Genomic DNA, 27,170 nt, shown 5'->3' on the forward strand with positions numbered 1-27,170 from the left:
ACCATTTCATGGAAGATAAAGAATATATTGTATGCTTGCACCCCTTCAACTTTCTTTGTGCTTCAGTCCTGGGTTTTTGTCTCTTTTTGAAAAATATCTTTATAAAGCTTCTCTCGCACTTTGTCTCTTTATGCTGTCTGAAATGAGATCCTACACATCCCCCCCAAATCCTCTTCAATTTTCATAAGGAAATATGCTGAAATTTAAGAGCCACAAACAGTTTTTCAACATTTCATATGAATACAAAGAATTTTTATCCTCTTAAAAAAAAAAAAAGTTTTATCCTTCCCATCTGTCAAAGTGCATGACCCTGCTTTCCAGAAAGCATATCCCTGATGGTAGACACCAGAAAGCTGGTAAGAAACGATGTATATCTCTTAATAGCAGTAATTTTACAGTGTTTGGTAGAGCTGACTAGCATGACATTTCATTTGCACTTACAGCCCAGACGTGCCTAGAAAAATTTAATAAAGTTTAAACATTTAATCTTACCGCAGATGTTTTAATTTTGATACCTTGGCACATACAAATTTCCTTCTCCTAGGGTTTTGCTTTCAATATTGAAAGCTCAGAGAAATACTGATAATTCAGCATACTTGTGTTTGAAGTGAGGATGCAATAATGCATTTGTATTGTGAAAAGCTTTAAGGGTTTTTTCCCCTACTTTTGCGCTCTACCATAGATGTCATCCTGAGATAAGGAGTGGAGCAATCATTTAATCCCCTCTGTGCTCCCATGCAAACTGCTGTATTTTGGTCTAAGGGTGCATATACCTTCAATAAGAGCATTAGCAGAAGAAAGTGTGGCCCACTTGGCAGCCCAGGATATGAGGCTCCTGTTCCTGCCTATCTGTTTGCATGTGGATACAATCACATCATTGAACTGCAGCATGTTCCAAACGCCCATTAAGCATCCTACTTCTACTTTGTGCTCCGCTTTTTCACCCATCTATGCTACAGAATCAAAACAAAGCATTTGCACCAAAGTTATGGAGATGAAAAATCAAAATGTTTCACCCCAGCCTTAAAGCCTGGAAGGAGAGAGTGAGTCGGTGATGCACAGAGAGATATCAGAGCCACAGCACTCCTGAGGAGGGCTGCTGGGGAGCCTCCAGATTTCTCTTTGTTTAAAACTATGTCACCATTTGAAATCTAGCTAATGTGGAGAGAATTCATAAGCTGATTGCATGCAGCTCTTCCCTTGTTAAGGGTTAATTATTATGCGTCTTTCCTTGCACCATATGGTGGACTTTTCTTTGCTCTGAAATGCCTCTCCTTTCAACAGCTCTGCAGATTAAAAAGTAAAGCTCATTAGCTAACAAACGCTATCCTTTTTATTCGAGATTTACATGGTTTTATATAATTTTACATACACTTGACTCATTGTCAAGTATAACTAGGTAGGGTTTAGGAAAATTGCTGTCTTTTTAATATTTCTTTTTTAAAGTAAGTTATGGTGATTTTTATTTTATTTTTCTTTATCTTCTGTACAAAGCAGAAAAGTTTACTTTCTGTACTTTGATGCTGTGTTTACGATTAGGTATGACCATGGATATATACTCCTCAAATGACAAGAGTTTAAACTATTTGTTGCTGCAGGATCAATGCCAAGAGTCTCCTAATAAAACCAGTTGTATGAAGTCAAAGCTTCTTTAAACATATTTACTTTCATGATAATCCTAGCCTAGATGTGGGTACTGATAGAACCAAACTCTGAATTTTTAGCTAAAGTTTTTCAGACTGATGGGTTTTCTGGTTTTTTTGCTTAGTAGTTTGTGGAAGAAGAATACTGGAATTTTGAGATAAAATATTAATCTTTCATTTTAAGTGAAAAGAGAAATAGTGGAATTTGGGAGATTTTATAACTTATTAATATAGGCATATTTATTTGAACCACACTTGCAGCAAAATAACTGAGTTGAAATTTTGGCAAGGAAGTAGTGATTATTGATTATTGGTTTCCCTTTTTAATATTTTTTTATGAAATTCCTTTTGATCTGGCATAATTGCACGTTTTTGGACAGTACAGATTTTACATGCACCTTTTGTGGACTTACGCCTTATTGAGTGTTACGGAGATGCTCATAAACATTCATCTTTATGAATTCTGGCAAATACAGGGTAATGGAAAATTTTAAATATTGCACATATGTTACCATTCTCTTTATATTTTTATATAATATTAAACACACTTTAGGAGCTACTGGAAACAATCATTACTGTAATAATAAAAGATTTATTCCTTTACTATTGCCATTACCCTGCCCTACTGGTATTATTGCTGTCTAGATATACCACTAACATTATTGATTATTAATGGTGGAATAAGAAAGGGAATTCTGCCATTGCATTATAAATATTCAGAGAAATGGAATATGCATTCTCATTGCATATTTGTGGTACACAGTTTGGGAAAACAGGCCTTTACTGGAACTAGCTTTAAATGATTCTTTATCCCATTTGCTGCTTCATTTTTATGTTTTCCCAGATATTTTAAAGCTTTTTCTTCTGATGACCCATCTTTTTCTGATTTATTGTTCAAAGAATCTTTACTCCAAAATTTGATAAGAACTGTTACATTGAACATCATTTGTGATGTCACAAATCAACTTTATGGTTTTTCTGCAGGACTGAGCCCTGCTAATCAAGATAGAAATAGAGGTACACTATCTAGTTTCATGCAGGTATTTCTGATAAAGGAAGAGAATGGCAGTGAGTTATGTATAAAGGGGAAAGTAGACATAATTCTGTTACTTTTCTCCTATGAATATGTCTTATTAAATCCATGGAATCACTGTATTTTCTGCCTTAATTTTGGAAGTATACTTAAAATGATCTCTCATCTGCAGGGCCATATAAACTCTCCTACCAAACTAGCTGAAAGACAGTGTCATTATCAGGGTTGGTTTGTTGGTTTTGGGTTGTTGTTTTTTTTTTCTTTTTTTTTGCCTACTGTTTTTTCTTTTCCTTTGCAATAGCATTGAAAGGCTCCCATCAGACTTCAGGCTGACTACATTAGTCATTAGATCCACATATAAAAATGCATTCTCTAACCAAAAAAGGTTTTTACTCTTAAGTAACAATGGCCTGCTTTGCCAAGGACAAGGTGAAATGCTAATGTCTTGTTTACCTCTTTCCAACGGACTGCATGGTGGAATAGACAAAAGTCCTTATTCTGAAGGACAGCTTTATGATTCTAATTTCAGGAACTTCCTGAGTAATTAAGACATGCTCATTTATTATGCCAATTTACAATGGTTCAGTCTGGATAACAATACAGATTCTTTAAATTTCTTTCCACTATTTTAGATGCAAATCTTTATCTGCTAGTTCAAGACACATTTCCCATGTCTTCTTTCCTAAATGCCTGACATGGACTTTTTTTTTTTTTTAATTAGACATGACAGAGAAAGCATTACATAGCTTTTGAACTTTAGATTAGGAAATTAAGTCAAAAGTTAGTGAGAGTCTGCAAATTTTTGGGTCTTGGAAAAGTTTAACTTTTGCGATTCAGAGTATTTAAAATATCGCTTCTCCTTAAGACTGATGAAATAGACATTTAACCAGACTTCAGGTTAAAAAACTCACAGTGAAACCCAGAAAAATATATTTGTGCTTTCTAAATTAATAATTATGCTAGTCATTTTTGATTGTTGTAGAGTTTTTTAAGGAAAGTTCTAATTTTAGAAATAGTTTTAAAATTAAAAGAATATAAATAATAATTACAAGGGAAAAATTATTTTGACAATGAGAACTTTGCTGAATTCAGATACTACAAAATATTGAATTTTATTCCTGCTTTGGGTTGGTTTTGTGTTTGGTGTTATTTTGGTGGGAGGGGCTAAATCCAAATAAATAAGTAAAACAAATTAATTATTAGTAGATATTTTTGTCGAAGTATTTGTAAATAGATATTTTTTAATATAATTTGTAAATAGATATTTTTGTCAAAGTATTTGTAAATTCATTCTTATATTTTGAAGATTTATTATTCATTACATATATATGATATATGCATTATATATTAAAATTTATGTTCCATGGAGACAATAATATATATTATAATGGATAATCATTGCTATATAATTAGCAACTATTATTGTGCTATTTTTTTTAACCTTTGTATTATGAACCATGTGACTTACTTTAGTGCAGAATTTTTTCAATGAATACCCTAATATTTCAATGTGTACATGTGTAACAGAAGTGTGCCTTATGAACCAAACACCAAGTTTGTGTAAGCTATATTACTCTATTAACAGAAACACACAAAAAACACCAAAAAAAAACCAAAAAAAAAACCTAAAAAAGAACCAAAACCAAACCAACCAACCAAAAAGTCCTGTGGTAATGAGGAAGAATCTTATGTGTAACATCAGAACATGTGAACTTAAATTTTGGTCAGAATTAGTAGTCGTATAACAGTGGGTTTAATTTTGTTCACTATGCATGAAACCAAAACAATTTACATATGTATTACATAAATAGAAATTAAATTATCATATTCAATGCCTCTCTACTGATTTGTTTCAGCTAAAAACCTAACTTTATATCCCCATGGAAATGTCCATATTAAAAAAAAAAAAAAAAAAAAGCACAAAAAGTATCCTTTAAGCCATCACTTCTAAAATAAAATTATGGCACCCAGTTTTTTTCTGCCTTTGAAAGCCTCTTCACAGGTGGCTAGATCTTAAGAGCAAGATTCATTTTTGGTGAATAAAAAGGGTTAAGGGTTAAGGTGTAGTTAAGGGAAGGTGTTTCACACGCAGCTGTGATACAGAAGTATCAGGACATCTTGCCTGCACACTCGCTGACTCCTGAGATACTCCAGCTCCTTACACTGATACTCTACTCCTTACACTCAGTTTTTTTCCAGAGTAGCTATCACAGGCAGCACTGGTAGTTACAAAAATATGTCATAAATTTTCTTTGCAAGGCGGGACATGTAGTGTTTTTTCTATAAATTAACTTTCTATAAATTAACCTGTAAAAAGAAATAGCGAGAATATGTGGGTGTCATTAATAAGTAATAACTGAGTGTTTAATATACAGCATTGTGGAATCTTAAGTCATAGAAGCAGCAAATGTTTGAATGGCATTTCTGAGACAACTTCCTTTGAGTGGCAGGAGCATTTCTCCTTAAGCTGTGGCCAAGTCCTAGATATACAGAGGGAAACCCGATTTGAAAGAAAGACACAGTGAGCTCATGATTTTGTTTTCCTGCATTTTGTTAGCATATATTACTAGATTGATGTTTACACTTGAACAGACACAGTTTTTAAAGCAGGAATTCCACTGTGAATTGAGTGCCCTGAATTCTTCTCTCACCTTGCTTTAGAAAGGGATGTCATCATTTGCACAGTTAATAATGAAGGAGGAAGAAAATGAAAAAAAAATAATGAGGAAGTAAATGTTGTTAATTTCAGTTGAAACATCTTGTTAGGCTGTTGTTTAGTGTTTTGTCATGCTATGTTTTATCCCTTATGCTAGCTTTGCTGACCTTTTGTGCAAGCTTTGGCCAGCTGAGATTGGATTTGCACGGTAGATCATATTTTGACCAAAAAACTGTTTTTCCAGACTCCCCTGGGACAATATATCAGTGTAAGTTCAGTCACATACACTTTCTAGATAAGGACATAGGCCTAACTGTAATCCTTATCAAGTTTAGCACCTAACCAAAAGACTGTATTTTAGTGATAAAGTTAGGGTTTGGTTTTTTTTTAACTCTCATGAATACAGCAGCAAGACATAAGGATGTTAAATCAGAAGGTGACTTTACTCTGAGTCTTGGAAATTTTATTTTTAACTTTGGTGTGCCGCCTAGTGCCTAAAGCTGCATGATGGTGAGCCTGGGTTTTCTGGTCTGAAATCACCATTGATGAGGCACCCAGACACCTTCCAGTCACTGTGCAAGATGCTGATGCTTACGGTACTTTAGTTCCCCAACTCCATTTTAGATGAAAATTTCTAACACCTAAGGCAGCTGTATCTCTGTTAGTAATGAAATTCCTCGTTTTCTGTACTATTTAATCAACATGTTTCAAAAGTGGTATTTCATGCAAATGTTTTAGGAAATGCTGATAAACAATACGTTTTAAGTGAAGTTACAGCAAAACGTTTTAAGTGAAGTGAAATTTAGATCATCAAATGAGAGAACCAATTAAAAATAAATAAATACTTGCTGTGATAACACCTGGTTGATACAAAACCTGTATTGCAAAACTCAGGATTGGTTTTGCATGGGTATACTACCATACTACCTTTTTTTTGACAGGGGAATGTAATATAGTGATGTATTTTATTATTAGCATCACTTTGGTGGATTTTGTTTGTTTGTTTATTTTATTGTATTTATTATTGGTTGGTTTGGGCATGGTAATTATCCCAGCAAATTCAGTTTGCTCTTTCTCACAAATGAAAGAGCATTAAAATGAAAAATAACAGTGTTTTCCCAAGAACATCTCTGTGTAATCAGAAATCTGTATCTAGCACAAGAAAGAGCAGTATTCTTTCAGGGTACAGAGATTCATTAATTGGCAAAAATCAATGTCCTGGCAATATAAAAGTCCAACAGCATTTATAAATATGCGGACAATGCCTCTATAAAGATGTGATAATTAGAGGGTCGTCAGTTGAACAATTTTTTTTTTCTTTTATGTCATTAATACACAAGTCATTTGTAGTATTGATTGGTTTTGGTGAGCAGAATTATTTAACTTGTGATCAGTGAAAACAAAGCAGGTGTATTAGCTTCTATTCACAGCTGATGCTCCAATGAATCAAGTAGACCAGCAAATACATAAACCAACCAAACAAAAAAAGTGCCAGGTGATACATCTTGACTGAAAGACCATAGTGCAGCCTTCATTGTGCAGAGTTTGAATTAAAGAGCCATATCCTGATGTACACAGGTAAGGTTGTTGTTGTTTACCTCGGAGCTGTAAAGAATGCAAGAAGTAAAATAAATGTAGAAAATTAAAAAGAAAGATGGAAACACCAAGTTAGTACATAAAAGTACATGTCTAAGAGAGAAGTAGTTTTATAAAGTGTATTAAATAAATCATTTTTAAGACTGCAATTTCAAAATAGTGACCTTGAAGAAAACAAATCTTTTGAGAATTTGAAAAAATACACATAAATTTTATTTAGAAGAAAACTGTTTGAATACCATGACAAAGATGTCAGGAAGAAAGAGGACAGAAATTAATTTCATTAAGATTGCTTCTTTATTCTGGTCACATAATTTTGTTTGGTTTTTTTAATTATATCTGTGATCTAACACAAGACTGGATGATTCCAATGATGCAAAGACATAATTTGTTTTTCCAGCCCTTAACAGCGTTTTACTCTTGGGGCCTCTTTCTCAAGTGGTACACACTGCACCACATCCCTTCCAGTCCTTTGGGGGATGCAGGCTAGCTGTATGGATGCTTTCTACTGACTAGATTTAGATCATTGTTCCAAAATGAAGAGGGATGGAAAGAGGTACCATTTCCTGTTTATTATTTTAAAGAGAATTTACTATTTGCAATTAAAAGGATAGAAGATAATTGTAGGATGTACAGAAGAGCCCAGTTTGGACAATCTCTGTTCAAACATAATTGTCTCTTAAACAAACCACTCAGCGCCAGTATATCCCTGATTTACATATGTAACTTTTAATCCTCCTCTTCATCTGCCATGGGCAAACACCACAGCAAACATCACAGTCTTCTGTAGTAAGATTATCTGTTGTAAGTAAAAGTTTAAGTTACGTAAATTTCAGTTAAATTATAATTAAGTAAAGGTTTTCTTTAATAATGTAAGGGGAGACCTAGAAGTATAACTTCCTGAGGTTGCTCTAAACTATAGGTAAATATGGGTCACCTCTCATATGCATCCTTTTGGTGATTGGATATAGCCTTCCCTCCAACATCTCTATTTTGCTGTTTTTAAGAAACTTGTCTTTTCCTTGCACTTTGGTTCTTCTACAGTAGAGACACTTGAAGTCATCATTAGGGTCTACCATTTTGTTATTTAAACATCAACTTTATTTGAAAACTATGAGTGCATTTAAATACGTGAAACATAAAACTGAGTAAAGAACTAGAAGGACTTTGGTTTTATATTTCAGAACAAACAAAATGGGAAGGTGGAAGGAAGATGGGAACTCTATAGAGAAAAAAGTTCAAATCAGTCTCGTCATACATTCACAAGAAAGAAATAAAAGGATAACATATAGAAGGAAGGCTGACCTTTCTTCTCTTGTCTGCTTTATTCTGGGAGGAGAAAGAGTTTTGCCAATATCAACTTCCATTCAGAGAAGGCGGTGGTCTATCCAGGAAAAGCTGATGCAGGCTAGGGGACATTTCTAGACTCTCTTCTACATCCGGATTCCTGGCAGAGGGACTTTGCTGTGGGAGCAAAGGAAATAAGGGAGATTTACTTTCAGTCCCAGAATGACTGCAGCAAAGGGTGGTGTTTGAACAAAACCAGCAGTCCAGCAAAACTGCCACTATCTGGATAACCGGTGACAATCTGGAAATCTGCATCTTGAACAAATGGAAACAATGTCAATCCACCTTTCACTTTGCTGATTTATAGCCTAATTAAGAGTGTAGTGTATTCCATTTGTTATAACCTGAGTGTCACAGTGCCATGTTATAAAGTGCTAGTGATTAGATTCTTCTTCATTTTGCCATAAAAATAATACAACTGGATTTTTAAAAAACAAAATGCTCCTGTCATCCTTTTATTTTTATTTGTATTTTCTGCCTTTGAGCTTTATTCTTTTAGGTGTACCATTAAAAATTAGTCACCTATTAATGTGCTGAAGGCTTTAGGTACCTAGATGATTCTTTGAAAAGAACTAAAGAACACCTGCAATGTCTTAAGGTAATAACTGTCAAACTGTCAGAGGAAAAAGTAACAAGCAAAAATATTTGCAACAAAAGAAAGGAGAAGACAGCCGTTGGAAAGGGAAGCAAACTATATTTATAAAGCTGGTTGTAAAAGCGGTTAATGCTAAACATGTGATGTTTATGCCAATAGAATGAGTCAGATGTGCTTCAAGTGAAATACTGTATTTTGAGCTGCCTAATGTCACCAGCGCCTGCAGGGACAGTTTGCTAACTCTTCATGAACACACAGCCAGCTCTTCAAAGTAATTTTCATTATGCAACAGTGGAGCTTTAAAGGCATCGCCCCTTATTGATCTTGTTTTTGCATGATTCAACTTGTTAAGAACAAGATAAAGCTCCTCTGATAAACATTGATATTCTATAGGTAAGGAGAATTTCTTTAGTCTAACATTTTTATTGTCATTGTTTGTATCTATTCAGACAGCTTAACCTTCTGTAAGCCTCGGGTAAGTCATTAAAATGGCTTTCCCCACAACAGTTCAGCTTCCTTTAAACTCCAGCCAGCTGCTTGCATTCCCAACGTTCTGGAACTACTGAGCCAGTGCTTGAGACCAGTCATGGCACCTCACCTACTGTTACACAGTCAGGACTCGGCCAAAATTTTTTTAGATTTTGCTTTCTTCATGTTAAATTTATTGCAACAGATGCAGGCATCTGATTTTTCAGAAAGAATGAACTGATTAAAAAAAGCCACAGTCTTTCCCCTTCCCTTTTTTCTTTTTCCCTTCCCCTTCCCCTTCCCCTTCCCTCTTCCTTCTTGGACCATATTCCCTGAGCTATGGACTAGTATGAAAACTAAAGGAAAGGATAAAATAGGGTAATTTCACACAAATCTAATCCATCTTCTTCAAAAGTGTTTCAGATTTGGAATTTCTTTCCTGCTTTGTGTTTTGATTTTTTTTTTTTTTGGGGGGGCTGGTGTGAGACCTACCTTGATATTAAATATATGTATTAAATAAATGCAAATATAAAAATACATTCTAAGTATTTTAAAAACTAATTGATGATCTCTTTTATTCTTTTAAATTCTTTGGCAAGCAGTTTACCACAGAGCTGAAAAGGGGAGAAGTACATACTTATCATGAGAGTGCATAATCTGGATTGACTGGCAGTAAAATGTAGAGTTCAAACAATTTGGGGTGATCTTCTAACTTTGTGCCATGCTGAATCACTTAAGAGACATAAATATATGGCTGTTGTTCTGTAGGTCAGCTGGTCAGCTCTTCACATACTAAACCTCGCAAATCTGAATTAGTCACAATCCTAATTTATCATGTATTTCTACATATTTTTGAATGTGTGTTTCATAGAATACAATCTTGTGGAAATTACTTGCAAAAACTCAAAATTCAGTTTGTATCTAGGGGGTGAGAGTGGTTTCTAGGGACTCTGGAGAAAAGTTAATGACTGCAGCAGAAAGGTGGGTAGGTGGTAGACTCCGTCTGCCAAACTTGGCTGTGTGTTGCATGTAGACACAAATTTTAAACTCTGAGTAAGACAGACTCTTTAAAGGATATGCCTCATTTACCTCTTGAAGAGTGGCAGATGTTTCCACCATCCCTCAGAAGGGAGTCCAGCCTCCCTAGCTGGGTGCCTGAGCTGTACTGGAGAGGATGCATCTCTTCAGGCCTTTTAGGGCAGCCCCTTTCCCTGATCAGATTTCTTTTTGGGAGAGTCTTTAGGCATTTTTACTGCATAGACTCAGAAGTTTAAATTAGGAAGGCTAGCTCCAAGCTGTGGGTAATAAACTGAGACAAATACCAGAAATCAGCATCTCTGTATTTCTATCAGAGAAAACAAATATTAGACTGATGATTTAAAATTGAATGATGATAATGAAATTATAAAAATACCCAAACCCTAGTAAAGATGTTGAATGAGAAAACAGTCCTATCAGTCAAGTGATGAAGGTTCTATCTCAGGACACACCTGTAGAAACAATCTAGCTTAAAGGCACACCTAAGACTTGCTTACCTAAGATATGAATGACCAGCAGGATCTCTTTCTCCACTAATTGAAAGGACCTTAATGAGGCCAGACTTGTATTTTAATATATGTGGTGAAAAATTAGATGGGTTCAGTCCAGGCAGGTATTGCACGCTGGAGTGTGAAATTTGAGTCCAGATAAGGAGAATTGTATTTAATGGTGAATTGTACATTACCTTAAAGACTTATATATGCACTAATAGCCCTTTTAAAAAAGATAAACCAGTTGTGTGTTCCACTTCTAAAATAAGTTTGTGGTCATGTCCATTTGAAGGTATTTATTCTATTTAATCTGGACATGCACTGCACATATAAAGATCTGACTGGTTCCTGGATATAGATGTTATTTTAAAAAGTTCCATAAGTCTCTACAATATCTGACTTTATATGTGTATTTCATAACCCATTAGTTTGGATGAGAGAAATTACAAGGTTAAAAAAAAACAGAAACCTTCAAGTAGGGATTTAAAACAAGACTTGCCCATATCATTGCCACCTTTTTTTTTTTTTGTGCCTTATTCAGGCATAAAAAACCTGACTACTGTTGGCTAGTCAGAACAAAGGAGGATTTTTTTTTGCTGTTTTCATTATCTGAGCATGTGTACAATACAGCTTTGATTAGTTAAGTAATATCTACTATTTCCCCTTTTTCAACAGTGATTACATAAAGAGCTACAAAAACTCATAGCTAGGTAATAAGTAGATTGACTGTTTTTTTCATTGAATGATCATAAGAGGAGTTTTTAAGTGGTTTAGCACAGCTGTTTTTTAAGTCGGGGTTTTTACATGCGCATTTAAGGGAGAGTAATCAACATTCAGTATATTTATCATCACAGGAAATTCCAGTACCAATAATTTATTTTTTTCGTTTCACACAGTAACCGGTGCTGAGACCATATTCATTAAGGAAACCAGCTATAGATGTTCATGACTCTGATTTATATGCATCTTAATATGTGCATCACAATACATCCATGAGTATAAAAAATGACGCTTGAGCTTTTTCAAATGAATAAGATATTAGATTGTTATCCAGAGGATGTAGTCCTATTTCTGTTTCTGTTTACATGTTGTGCAACCTCGCACATTCTGTTATTTAATACAATGTTGGTCTAAGTTATGTTGTATTTTTTGACTAATCTAAATATGACCCATATAGTACAGTATGCTCACTCATGGCAATTGAGTTGCTCCACTATTGATGGGCCTTGGAACCACTAAATTTGAGTCTCTTGCTGCTGGTGTCAAGTGCAACTTTTGTGGTGTACATACATGTAGGTAGCAATAATTTCTACTGAAGACCTGGAGGGTCTCATAGGAAAATAGTAATTGAAAAATGATCTACACAGTCTGTGTCGGAAAACTGTAGTTTTCATTCAAACACAGGATTATGCTGTTGTTATGACTCAATTTAATTGCTTTTGTGACATTCCATTTTTAAGGTAATTTTTCTGTCTCCTTTACAATCTGGAAGGACTTGTAAGATATGTAGACACCATTTTTCCATGCTTGTATTTAACAGAACAGCTTATGTTGGATTCAGTCCGAAAGATAGACTAACCCTACTCTCTCCCAATACCCTAACTATGAGTGAGGGAATGGAGAATCAGATCTAAAATTTATTATTTAGGATAAATAGAACTGTAATCAACTACTCAAGGATGCTTATGCAATTTTGCTTATTTTTCCAATATATTGAGTAAATGTGCAATAAAACAGAACCAGCTTTGTTTGTTTGTTTGTTTTTTTAACCTTTCTGAGTTACTGTTGCATGGTTTTGTGTTACTGCAAAGGGCTCCATTTTCATCTCCTTCATCCTGGATATTGATTAAAGTTCAACATTCAGGATGAAAGGAGTCAATGCAGTCACTACTTATTCACACCATTAAAAACTGAAAGAGAATCTGACCCAGAAGCTGTTCTGGTTTTGTTGTTTTGTGTTTTGTTTTGGTTTTTTTTTTTTTCCCTTACAAAATATTAGTTCAGACTTCAATGCTACATAGAAATATTTTCATCATTAAATTGATTCTCTGCAGTTGTGAAGCTGGGGTTATGTAAGTAGTCATGGTATTTAGATAGCAGTTTGCTAAAATACCTCTAGGCTTGTCAGGAATTAGATTTATACTATTGTATGTAGAAACCTGGATCCTACAAGATTTGGATGAGAGGTAAGTCAGAGCAAACTCCTGCCTAATTATCTTCAAATGCTTTAAGGATTATGGAATACCTCCTTAAATTCAAAGAAAGAATTTAGGAGGAAAGAAGAAATTTTAGATTGTGTGTGAGAAAGATGGGGTCTACCTCACCTAAAAAGTACGTAAATGTTACGTGTCAGTTTTATTTGCTTTACTAGGTCATCTGTTTCTTCTAAAATAAATGCCTAAATTCACTATGTAGTCAGTGGAGAAAGTTTTCAAAGGTCTTAAAGTGATATTTTAAAATTTACAGATCTGTTAAAACAGGCAGGCTCCCTTTTTGGGTCTTTCCAGTGCACTTACCTCTCTGTCCCAGGGAGAAAACCTGTTTGGGTGAACTTCAGCACTTAATTTATGTGTGCTGTAGTTGCCTAAGGGGGAGGTGCACCCAGGTGCCTAAGTTAGATTGTCTGTATCCCATCTAGAATTACTTTTGAAATAAAAGAATACTTCTGAAATTAAAAAAAATCACCTATCTCTGTGAAATGGGCAAAGTAATTGTAATCTTTTTGTTAAAAAATGTGTTTAAAAATGTATTAAAAATTGTAGCCAATTAATGATGTAGCTATATTGCATAATCAGTTGTAATTACATTTCTAATTAATTTACCCTTAGGACCTGATTCTGTTCTTGTTTCCATTGGTATAAAGCAACAATAACTTAGGTAAAATCAATGCTGCTAAAGTAAAATATAATTGATGAGAGGTCAGAATTGAGCCCTAAATGGTATGCTAAAAGTGGAACTAATCAGAAAGCTAAATGGGTTTATAATTTGTGCAATTGACATTTTCGTAATCTAAATCTCGAAGAAGTTAACCTTTGGATACAGAACTTCACTTTCCTTTAGAGCCTCATAGCATTCAGGGCAGGGAAGCCACTAGAAAGCCTGTAAAGAAAAAAAGATGATTCTGTACAGCTTTTAAAACCACGTAGTAAATTCTTTCATTAAATGATTGATGTGTTTCCTGCTTAATAAATTTCTGCATCAGACAATTCTTTGTGCAAAGTTTTCCGGTGAGCAGAACCTGGAGAGGCGTTGAACCATAGCATGTTCTCAAATAACAAAAAAAAAAAAAAAAAAAAAAAAAAATCCCTCCAAATCCAAAATTACTTAAAGCAGGAAGGAATTTTAGGAACCAGTGTCTACTCAAAGTGAAGAATATTTAAGATCTTTTTGAAATTGTGTACAGAGTTTACTCTTTGTTTAACAGATGGTCAGGGTACATTTTTTTAAATGATGCCGGTTTATCACATGTAGTTGCATAAGTCCTATAAATGCACTACAAGTTTTAATATTTTTGGTGTGAAAAAAGAAAATATAAAAATATAGAAGATACTTTCATACAAAATCTGTGAGCTTTGGTTTGCAGTAAATATACATGTTACGTCTAAAGTAGTCTTTGCTGTCAAATAGTCAGGTGTTCATTTATGTTGTGTGTTCAAATCAATCAAATAGCTTTACTTTGCAAAATGCATTCTCCTGAAGGTAAGGGGTTTTCCTTCTGCTTTTGCACAACAGTATTGTTTTAACAGCTCATGCAAACATCCAAAGTCACTTCATTTGTGACAATCAATGTTGTATCAAATGGATTTTTTCTCAGTTGTCACAATGTATATGAATTTTTGTACGTCAAGGGAAATTTTGAATATGGTGTTTATGTCAGTGGCAGTTCTCCACAGTGGTTGCCTGGCTCTGGCCAGTGAAACTGCTTCCTCTACAAGTCCTGACCTAGGGAATCATTGACTAACTGCTGTGCCTGATCTTCTCAGAGACTTGACTTCCCCTCCTGTGTACTGTCACTAACTTCAGGCTTACTGCTTCTGATATTTATCACTGTAGCAGAGATTCCCAGATGGACATTTATCCATCTTCTAAAATTCTAGAGATTTATTGCTCTCTGGGATAAAAACTGCTCATAACATGAAAGCAAATGAAAACTGTTTTTGCATGGAATTCTTTTCATATTCCCTGTGAATATTACCCATGCTGCTTTCAGAAATATGCCCATTGTTAGCAGCGCCATTATGATGCATTTCACAGGAATTTGGAAGGCTGGAACAGAAGTTGTTACACATTTGAGGAATGTTAGTAGAGTAATACTTTTTTCCCCACAGAACAATTATGTCTTTGGAAGCGTCAGTTTGATCAAACCTCTGGCACAGTGATAATTATTGTTTTGTGCTGACATCTTTATAGAATATTTATATGCTTTTCAGTTAATATTTGATCAACTGTTTTTAATTTTTTTGGCACGGCACTTTTTTTCCACATTTTGGTTGGCTATGTCTGAAACAAAATGCTTTGTTATGGCTCTGGAATTCATTCAATTGTGTCTTGAACATCTTACACAAAATATACATAATCTCACTACTCCATAGGCCTCCAAAGCTACAGTTCTAAATCACCTCATATACTTCTTAAAAAGTAAAAGTTGCTTTTGCTGAAGTCAAACTAGAGTGGTGAATTTAGCTATACAGTAGCAATAAGAATGTATTAAGGGGTTTTGTTGTTATTTTTTTCCCCATGTGTAGCATCCTTGAAGCTGACATCTATTTGTGACTGAATAGATGACAGCATGAAATTCAATTACAGCAAGCAGTCTCAGTCATTACACCTGTCTGCTTCCAGAGAAAAGTATTTGTAAATTGTTTTTTATCCTTCTGTTCCCTAAAACCTATGTCTGTAATTGACACTTGCCAGCAGAGATGACTGGAGACAGGAGGAGAACATAATGTGTCTGAGTATCCCACCAGGGAAAAGAGTATCCTCATCTTTTGGGAGTTTTGTGGTGTTTTGTTTTCTTTAATGAAGAATAATATCTGTGTGCCAAGGATTTACTGCAAGGCTGGTGGCAGATGTTTCACTTAAAAAAAAAAAAAAGAAAGACAAAAGTTATGAAAGATGAATTGCAAAAGAACACAGGACAAAAGAAAAAGCTAATTAACATAGAAATATTTCTTCTGCAAAGGAAAAAAAGGGCTTCAGGAGAACAAAAGCCCCTCTCTGTTATTTGTAAGTCTGGTTTGTTACTCTAACACATTTGTAAAAATCAGGTTTGTGCCTGACATGTCAAAACTTATTCACAAAACAAGAGTTGTGGATATCTTGGGAGACAATGTTGTCACTTGTTACGCAACTCAGCATCCGTTCAGCACTGATTGATGCCCAAGTTGCCAGTTTTCAAAGAAATGAGATGCAGACATAACGGTAATATTTGTACCAAATGTCAGGCAGAAGAAACAGGGGAGTTCATAGAATGGGTCTAAATGTAGACTGTGACCAGAAAAAAAATCAAAACATGATAGACAAGCTGTCAGCCTGATTTTTCTAAACTCTTTCGTTTCTTTCTGGTAGATTCTTTTTCTTTCTTTTTATTGATTTCCCTCTTCAGAATTTTGCCAGAGTAGAAAGCATACAGAACTGATCCAGCAGCTGAGTTTTTATTTTGATGAAGGAATTACCAAACTGTTCAGTATTTTAAATGCATCAGATGTTTAAAAGGTATGGGCAATTAGTAAATCACTATGTATTTGGTAATAATGCTATTTGAGCATAAGCCTTCTTAGAAATTTGCTAGTAATATTAGAGTATATCAGAATGCATTTATTATTTTTTTCCTCACGGGTCCCTTCCAACTCAGCATATTTTATGATTTTATTTAATAAATTATACTTAATAGTATAGTATTCAGGCAAGTACTGCTTCTGTTCCTCTCTGTAGATCAGCAAGTATTTTGAGAGTTTCTCAACCAAAAAAGTAATGTCAAAACATGTGATGGAATAGTGCAGTCAAGTATTACTTGACTACCTTGCCTGTTCCCATGTACTCATGACATCCCCAAGTGGCTCAGAGCAACTGTGTGTGCCTCTGCTGATGGCTTACCCAGCACTGTAAGCACTCTGTGTTATATTTATGAGCTGGAAAGTAAAGTGTGTCAGCGAGGAAGTTAAAATGGTTTCTCTGTAGGATATTGTTAGTGTAAAATATCTGATTTATTTGGGTCTTTTTTTGAATGCTGCAGCTTGTAAACACAGTGGGGAATTTCTCTGCCATTGATCCAAAGCAATGGGTACTAATGGCATAATACAGTGGTACTCAATAACCTTTTATCATGGGCTGCTTTGTCATGTGGAGGCTTAACTTAGGGGAGAGAAATACACTGCAACAAAACAGAAAATCTTGTGAATTTCTATCCAGACATTTAATAATTTTGAGTTTAAGAGCTGTTGTAATCTTTTCTGTTACCTTTTGCATAAATAATCATATAAAATAAGAGGAAAATTATTGTGCTTGTTTGTGTAAACATGAAGTGAAATGTAAGCATTTTTTTTCCCAAGCATTTCAAGGACAAGCTGTGGCAGCTTTCTATCATGTCTTTAGTAGCACTCAAGTGAGTGACATATTACAGTAGTGTGAATTTTTTAATAATTTTAATGTATAATAAACAGTTTATTTTTTCCCCTGACAAAAAGCTTTTGTTTCTTTCTTAGAAACAGAATATACAGGTAAGGGAAATATCTATACAGTAAAGTGTTAATATTTGCCCAGTACCTGCAAAACCTGGTCACAGTTTGTTTTTGACTGACCTCTTTTTACATCAGACAGCTCCTCAGAAGTAAGCAAGGGCATGTATCCTGAAGCAAGGGAGGGCATGTATCCTGAGGTATCCTGTTTCAGACCAGCACAAAAACCGGCATGGTGCCACAGGTTGACCCCGAGACCCCTCACAGCGGCAGCTGCAATTCCTCTAGGTGTATAATCTGTTTGCCTTCCACTCTTACTTAGTAATTTTGGCAGTTCTGAGGCCTAAGTTTCCCTTGAGAGCAAACCAGAACATGGTTGGGGGCCAGGTTATGACTTCACTTACACTCATTCTCTTGGGAGCAAATCAGTGCAAAAGCCAGTGCAGAAGGGTGCCCTTTGGGTAATCTGGGTGCAGGACTGTAATGGGGCGTGGGGAGTTTTGTATTGTTTTCCTCAACAGCCATTTAAGAGCTGAAAACAGTATACTTTTCTGCTACTATTTTGGTATATATATATATATATATATATATATATACACACACGGGTTAATTTTACATTTGTTATTGGTAAAATGCCAGACTCCGGTCTCACTTAAAATAGATATAGAGCCAAAGCAACTCTGTAATCCAAAGATTTCTGCCGAAAAAGGAGATGGCAAAGACATCTTAAAATGAAATAATAGAGTAAGTTATAATTTTTGGGATGCCAGTATCCCTGTTTTCCTATGCTTTGTTTCTGCTAGCAATGTCCCCTTCAGGCTCAATTCTCAAAATATCCCTCAACAGGTGTAGGACACTTTTGTAGAAAAATGGTGTAAGTGCTTTATGTACAACTTATATTGGGCCTTGAGATACAGTTTTACAGGGATGTGAAACTGATCTCATTGCTGCTATAGGAAAAGCTGGCAGTTTCAAATGATTCTTGCATATCTTCATGATATGAAAATGAAAGAGGCCAAGAGCGAAGAGTTTTTGTGCTTTAGGAAGTGCTGCAAGGGTGCTATCAAAGTGCCAGCGTTATTGTTCGACTTCAGCAAGTACAAGAAAAGCTCAGATTGACTTCGGCATGTTGTTGCTGTTGTAAGATAAGGAAATCCAAAAGAAAGGTTAAGGAAGTCTGATAGCCCATTCATTCTTTAGTATTTCTATGACAAGTCATGAAACTGGAGTTGCAAACATAGATTTTGTAATGTTTGTTAATATATTGTTTAGTCCTCCACAAGGAGCATGTATTCTTGTTAATTTGTGACATTTTCTATATTAAGAGTGACTGCAGGATTGAAATGCTTATTCCTAAGGATTTTAAATAGTTTGTTTAATATACATGAACTGCTAAACACCCAGGATGCTGCTTCTAGAGACACTTTTTAAAACGTATCAGATCAAAAGTCTCCATGGCTGATGCTGATGTTGGAATTAAGACACATTCAAAATTAAGGACTTTAAGAATTCATCAAAAAATTTATAGGTATGCTTCTTTAGCTGAATTATCTTTTTTCAGTAAAAAGGTGTTTACAGCTGATTTTGTGCTAGAAATTGGTACATCATGCATAATTCCTCTTTTATATAAAATCCAGCTTCACATATTTTAATTTTTCAGTTTTTATTGAGGTTCTTTTGTTTGTTTGGCATTTTTATTTGTTTGGTTTGGGATTTTGTTTGTTTGGGGTCTTTTGTTGTTTTGTTTTGTTTTTTGGTGGTGGTGTTGTTCTGGTACACTTCTCTTTGTCTTCTGGAAAGCACACTGTTGATCAAGGAAAATGTTAGTCTTGAGAAGCAGAGAATAGCTGAGGATAGAGATTAAAGGCATGAGCAATATTATAGCATTTTCAGATGACACTGGACTAAAAGTAGTGCTTTTCAAAACAATTGCTACAGTTTTATGTCCCTTAATATTTGCATGTATTAATAATCTACCTTATGCTCGGCTTAGCAGTATGGATGTAACACATCAGTCTACCAGATGCAATATTCTCTCTGGAACAGAATATATCCTTGGAATATCCTGCTCTTTTTGTCACCTCAGTTTTAACTTTTTCTATAACTTGATCTGAAAATGATGACCAGCTTGAAATCTATATAACTTGAAGGCTTTATCAGTAAAACCCAGCACAGTTATATTTCTCAGTGGCTGTGATGTTGAAACCTGGGGAAAATCAATTTTTTCTTTTGCTGAATGGTATATTTGAAGCATTTAAAAAAGGTGAATGAGTGTGCTGAGAGCCTGTCATTCTCAAAGTACTTTCTTATGCAGCGTGTGTAGGTACATCTGCCTGTTAGCCCTGAGAGGCTATGTGTGTTTGATGCATTGGATGTTGTGTCAGCAGGAAGGAGAAAAAGAAGAGCTGAGGTATATCAGAAAGAAAGTTGATAGCAAATGGTGTTTTGAACAGCCTCTATCCCCCCGTGTAATATATTATGGAAATAATGATTCTGTCAAGTGATGCTTCTTTGTAACCTGAAGTGATACAGTAGGGATTATGCATGCTCAAGTCATTTAGGACTGGGTACTTAGTTGTCTAGAAATGCTGTAAGAAGTGTCTTTGTCGTGAAAGACTTTGTTAGAGATGCAGTGGCAAGAGGTAGATTACTAGAAGAAAAAAAACCCTGAAGTAGTTTATTATTATTGTTATTATTAATATCATTATTGGTTTAGCTAGAAGTGGGAATAAAAAATTTTATTTTTAATCCTGTTTTTATAGTTATCTTTTTTTTTTGTAATTTAATTCCCTAATGTATTTAAGGATGGGTTGTATTCTTTAATTCATTTTCAAGCTTGCTCAAATATAGTTGTTTCAAAACCATAAAAAGTTGTTAATTAATTAGCATAGATAGGCAATGAGAAGTTGGCTAAAGGTTTAAAAGGCCGTGTCAGGAAGCTAGAACAAATAAAACATGAATGTAAAATGGTCTGTAAGAAAGCCACAGAGAGAATACAGAGGTAATTACTGTGCTAGAATAAAGAACAAAATGTGTCTGACCTGTATGCTCTCATTAAGGACAGATCAAGAAATGCAGCCCAAAAGGCAGGATAAAGATAGCCTAGGCTCTCACATCAATGGATTGGCTTATGTGGCTGCTCTAGTTTGAAGAGATTTTCCATGCAGTGAAAACAAACTGATGTTCCTTGCCAGAAGAAGATACTCTGGCTTCGGTCGATTTAATGATTCCCTTCTTCCCCTGAAAAACATGGGGACTCAAAAAATGTTAGGTAGCATACTACATTTTAGGTATCTCATGTGATGAGAATTATATGCAACATAATTATCTTCAGAACTGGCAACATGTGCAAAGCTGGACTATAGGTTTGGACTTTCTCTTCTTCCTCATGTGATTCTTCTAACAATGAAAGGTAGCACAGCTTTTTTAATTTTGGGTGCAAAAAACCCAATACAAAAGCAAACTATCCAAAAACCCACACACAAACCCCAAATTAAACAAAACCAAACCATTTTGAATGCTGTCTTGCAGCATTAATAAATTGCTGGGATTTTAGTTTGAATGAAAATTCTTTAAGAATGGAATACACGTGTTTGTGATATACTTTGTATGGGTGTTAAGTAGGAATCTCACATAGTGTATTTCATTTCCCCAATTAAAATCTTCCCTCTCTCTTTGTCCCTCCTCCTTTGCATTCCTGCTCCTTCCCCACATACAAAGAGTTAACTAATATCAAGTTCATTTTGCTTCACTGCTTTGAGAAAAATGAATGCAATGGCCAACGGAATGAAAAAATTCGATAAGCAAAAACAATAAGCAGGAAACATAGAGAACAAATTCCAGTGACCTAGGTAATACAAAATTGTTCCATGATAAGTACCAACATTAACAGTTTTGGAAATCGAAAAAAGTAAGATTAGCAATTTGAGAAACATTTATCTGGATGAGAAAGAAAATTATACATGAAACATGATGACCTCTCTGAAATTCATTTAGGATGCAGAGGTACTCATTTAGGCAAAGGAGACAACTAGTTAATAATTTCAAAGAAAACCAGACAGTAAATTAGGGTGCTGCATTCTGAAGTCCTAGCCATGAAAAAGAATGTATTTCACTAATTAAGAGTAAAAATACTGTAAGCTTTTAGAAAGAGAATGCAAGGAGAGTGAGAGTGATCCTGGCTTTGTGCAGAAATCCATGGTGTTTGTCTAATACAATTTGATGATTTTATCAGTTAGGCAGCCTAGATTAAGAGATCTTCAACTTTGATTATATTGATTATATGCAACATAAGAGTTCATAATAAAAATTATCATTTATTGCTTCAATCTTCAGTTTTCATGGGTTCTTGGAGCCTCTAATGAAATGTAAACAAATTTAATTTAAAAACCTACATGCACATACATGTTATAATTTAAAAAAAGAAACAAACAAGAAAATTCAAAAATGCACTAAGAAGTTAACAATCCAATTTTAATTTTTTAGAGGATTCTTTTCTTGATTGTGCCGTAGGTATTTTAATTTTATCATTATGTTTTTATACTTAATGATACAGGAGTGTGCATTTTGATGCTTTATGTTATTTAAAAAACCTAGAGAAAGTGAAGATCACCTTGTTGCTTGGGATAAGAATTGTGTTTTATCTGAAGACTGTACCTATTTTTTACATAGTGAAAGCTAGTAATGAAGTTCTGAAATGAGGTGACGTTAAGATTTAAATTTTTCAGGTTTTGTAAACAAACATTTCAGTAAAGAATCAGTATTAGATTATGTGCTAGAAAAAGATATAGATAAATTTATCTCTAATTTAATACCTTTAATATTGTCTCTAGTATATTATTTTGAATAAATTAATCTCAGACACCTTTCTTGTGTCTGAGTCTGCCCCAAGACCAAGTCCTTGTACATGTAAATGTCATTTGGCTTTAAACTGTAGGAGGGCTGAGGGTCAGGTTCACTCTGTCTTTTGCACGAGGAAAATTGATTTCCATTAAAATGAATGAGAACAAGATCAAGTTCTGCAATGTTCCAATACCATAGTTGTTTTTCAAAGTGCTGTACTTTTACAGGACTTATGTTCCATATTCGCTGTGATGTTTGGCCTCCTTTGATGCAACACAACAGCAAAATATCTGTAGTCTTTTACATTAAAGATGAGATAAGCTGAGAAAACAAGTTTTCAGTCTCTCACATTTTATTACGTTCTCTCTTAAACATTTTAATATGAGAGTCAATGTCTCTATAATGCTTGTATATTGGGTTTAGGGATTTTTTTTAATTTCAAAATGTCCTTGTTTGTGGGTGATGTTTATTAGGAAACTCAGTGTGTACATGTGCATACATGAAGTGTGCATGTATTTATGTCTCTACTGTAGAGTGAGGTGGAGGAAGACAGTGTCCCCTTTGTTTCATAAGATCTACTCCTTAAATTGTCTTGCACTTTCAAAAATGCCAAGACCAAATATGGAAACTTCAGCTCTAAAGAGAGAATGTCCTGGAAAGGTTTGAACTAAGGAAAAAGAGTGAGCTTAGTCTCTTAACAAAGTTGTTTTCATCACTGTCATGTCATAATCAGATAATGTGAGAGATTATTTCTAAGCAGAATTGGAGTTAGTCAAATCAAGTCAGTCTAAAATGTGATTTTGTTCCTAAAAGATTATTTTTCTTTTTATGTGCATTTCAGAAACATAAGCAATAAATATTTAGACTCTTAATTTACTACACATCAGTCTAAAAATTTGATTTGCTATCATCATCAGAATTAATTTGCTTAATTGTTTTTCCTATTAGATCAATCTCAGTTTTGCACTAACTCGGAACAATGGCACCTTTTGCTGTTTGCACTTCAGTTCGATTTCTGTTCTACGTTTATGAACAGTAATAGGGTCCTGCTTGAATATTCATTGGCTTTGAATTGTGAGCTATGAAAAGGTGCTTTCTTTTACCTTAATGAAAGTGGCTCAGCATGGGGTGGATCAGTAATGACATTTGATTTTAGGCATCCAACAAATTTGCTTTTTATTTATTGACACATCTTGTCCAAACAGCTCCCTCGCAAGTTAGTGGCGTAATGAAAGAAAGAGTGCTGCAGAGGAGCGTGGAGCTTTCCTGGCAGGAGCCAGAACATCCCAATGGAGTCATTACTGAATATGAAATCAAGTATTATGAGAAAGTAAGTGCTAAGATTATCTGTAATGTGCAACAATGTGTTGTTTGCTTTATGTTGGCTTGCTGTGTTGTGGAACAGTGTTAAAGTCGTCAGCTATCAACTACCCTGTCTTTCCAAAGGCAGTGATTTTGCTTGTGTTTAATAACTAGCTAAATCCTGCCATTATTATTGCTATCATATATGTCATATGCTGTATTTAGGCATACTAAAAATTAAATATAAATTTGAAATCTGCCCTTTTTTCCCTTTTTTTAAATTATTAAGTTATGTTTGGGTATTTTACCATTATATTGCGGTTTTCATATCTCTTCTACATTGTGTTTGAAGCTTGTTTCATTTCCTTCTGTATCAACGTAATTCTAGTCTTGAGATGATACATCAAGTACAACTCCTGACTGCATTTTGTATTTCCCTATGAGCTGGGCATGTATGAAAATTTTCAAAACACTTCCTACAGTTTTAGGAAATAAATACTGCTTGTTTGTCCTTTTAAAAAGGACTAGCATTGTGAAATTTATTTTTCACTTGTTCTCTCAACACAATAATGAATTGAAGGCTGCTTTTCAATAGCAGATGAAGTGATCTCTGTTTCTGGTAGAGTGAAATTGCAATCTTACTGATGTCAGTCAGAGTTTTGCCGTTCATTTCAGCATGTCGAGGGCTTCATTCATGATAACTTTGAAGTACTTCAGAATAAAAAAATTCTGACAACCGTAAGCTGGATGAAAGCAGAGTGAAGGCAGGTTGTGCAGCTCTATGTTTGTCATGGAGCCCAGACTAAGTTTGGCTCCTTCAGAATTCCTGGGAAATTGACTGCATAATGTAACATACTCCTAATTTTTATAAAATATTCTGTGAAGATAAAAAAGAAATAATTAGAATAAAAATAAAATTAATAAAGGAGGTGCTTTGTGATCACTTGTGAAGACATTTCTGCAAGCAAGTTAACATTACCCCTGTATCAAAAAGAGCATGTCAGCTTACTAGGTAACACAGAATTAGGTAAATTCAGCCCAGATTGTGTCTAATATCAAGTATCAAATTTAATTTTCTGTGCTGAATTACACAAATATGCTTATCAAAAATGTTTATATGATTTGGGAAAGGAATAAAATTGATGCGAACTTCCAGTTCAAGTTGTTCATTCTAAGGATTCTTATAATAAAATCTAGCAGATAGGTATAGAGGGCTAAACAATTATTTGGAAAAATTTTAATAATTTTAGCGGGTAATTGTTGTTGCTCCAGCATGTCTGTAGACATACACACAAAGTCCAAATATTTTTAAAAATTTACATATTTAGCAAAGGCAAAACTGTCCTCTACACCAAAAAAAAAACCAAAAAAGTAAAGAAATTGTGAACCAAAAACCTTGGGTTTTTTGTTTTTCAATATACAGAGCAGTTTCTAGTGCGTTCAAATAAAATAAATAATTTAAATATGTAGTGTAAAATGACAGAAAAACCACCAAGATACCTAGCTTTTCATATAATTATGGCTTTTAGAATGTATCTTTTATTATTTTCCCTATACATTCATGTAAGTTTAAATAACCAGCAGGATTTGATTGCCAGTGTTCTGTGTTTGCAAGGAGAAAAACTGATGTTAAAGTTCTTTTGTAATGGAAAGAAATCTTCCAGTATTATACTTAGTACAGAAAAATTAATAAAAGAGAATAAAAAGCTCGTTCTAACAGTCACATATAAACTGGGCTATATATCTTTAAATGAGGTGATTTTTGTACAAATACTTAAATGGTTGTTTTTCTTCCAAAAAAACGCATTTCAGCTTTAAAGTACTTCAAAATCTTCTTGCTCCGAATGAGAGAGGCCAGTTAAGTTTTGTTCCGCTAGTTGAAAAGAAAAGAAAAATAAAAGGATCTGAACTTTCAGTTCCTTTTAGAGCCAAATTAAATCAAACGTTTTTGTCATTCTGAAATACTCTGATAAGTGTTTTTTTCACCTCTCACTTCTGGCTAGCACTGGAATGGAAACTGCCTGAAATCTCCAAAGTAAGCCTGTCCTTTGAGATTCCTAGTGCAGGTTATTTTTATTTCTTTGTTATTTTTTTATTTTTGAATACAAGGACTGTTGGCAGTTCAAATAAGCCTTGTTTATGCATCAAAACCCAAACTGAAATTCCACTGTGGCTTACAGTCCTGACCCTGACTGCTTATGGTTTCCTTACACTTGTTTCTCATCTCTCAAGCATTCCTGTTCTTTCTCACATACCAACATACATTCTGCCATGGTCCTCACTTACAGATTATTTAAATCCTCTTGGAGAAGATATGGAAAATTGTTGCTAGCCGAGATGGTGGGCTTGCTCAAGTAACAGACTGGGCAAGAGCCAGGAGAAGCCCTTACTGAATCTCAGAAAAGAAATCATGTATGCTCTATATAGCCCCCTATTTCAGCAAAAGCCTTTGTTGCTTTACTGACTGCGAAGGGGAAGGCTCTCCATCACTTTTAGCTGGTGAAGTATTATTGAAATGAGTTACAGATTTATTCCTTCCCTCTGTATCCGTCTCATTAGCACTGCCGCGTACGGCTCATGCTTCTCTGGTCATGTGGTGCATTCAGATGGTTGGTTAATTCATCTCTTCTGCCCTTCAAATCAGGGCTGCATCTGCCACCAAAAATCAACAGGGCTTCACATATCTATGCTGAAAGATAATCTGTGTCAGTAAATGTGATGAATAAGTAGAGCTTTTTGAATACTCTAATGATCTGTGATACAGCTTTTGTACTATTTGAAAGTGAGTTATTACTCATAGGGTTTGTAATCTTGCAGCTTCAAATTTGTGGAGTGTCATACTGAGCTTCTTTCCCTGGGTTCTTCTTTATGCCATGGAGTCTAAAACCGAGAAAAGACTAAAAGCCAGAGATAAAAACCTGAAATGAAAACTGAGTTAAGGACCTCAGAAATTATGCAAAATCCAGCCAATTATACATTGGCAATATTGTATTTTTTAGAGGTGCTGGAAGGGTACAATGTCAAAGTAATGATGTCAGTCAGAGTTTTGCCATCCATTTTGCAATGTCTAGGACTTCATTCATGATAACTTTGAAGTACTCCAGAAATAAAAAAATTCTGACAGCTGTAAACTGAATTAATGCAGAATGAAGGCAGGTTGTGCAGTTCTGGTTGTCATGTTCTCCCATGAAAGAACAAATTTCCCTGTCCTTGAACTGTTTAGACCCCACAGATTCCCCTGGAAAGCTGTGGTTGAGTTTTTTCTCATCAAAATTTCACAAAATTTAATCAGAGCCTAAAAAGCAATAGTTTTTTGTTTGGATATTTTATGAGTAACAACATGAGTATCCCATTTGAATTTTATGTTACGCTTGGAGCTCTTCATTGCTATGACAGTGTTTTGTAATACTCCACAGAGTATGCTTTATTTTTGTTGTTGGGGGAAAAGAGCATTCAGCAAATTGAAATAAACTACCCAGGCT

The 27,170-nt window shown here is 34.7% G+C and overlaps 1 protein-coding gene across 6 annotated transcripts in view; it reads left to right on the top strand.

Annotated features, from left to right (window-relative positions):
• EPHA7 (EPH receptor A7) overlaps positions 1-27,170 on the top strand; it is a 162,486-nt gene that overhangs the window by 95,142 nt on the left and 40,174 nt on the right. For all 6 annotated transcript variants that reach the window (XM_085056324.1, XM_085056323.1, XM_085056327.1 and 3 more), the window contains exon 6: positions 23,592-23,716. In XM_085056324.1, the coding sequence (XP_084912450.1) occupies positions 23,592-23,716 (125 nt within the window). The remainder of the gene's footprint in view (positions 1-23,591; positions 23,717-27,170) is intronic.

This window comes from Lichenostomus cassidix, chromosome 3, assembly GCF_008360975.1.
Source record: "Lichenostomus cassidix isolate B80296 chromosome 3, HeHo_3.0, whole genome shotgun sequence".
NCBI classification, from domain to species: domain Eukaryota; kingdom Metazoa; phylum Chordata; class Aves; order Passeriformes; family Meliphagidae; genus Lichenostomus; species Lichenostomus cassidix.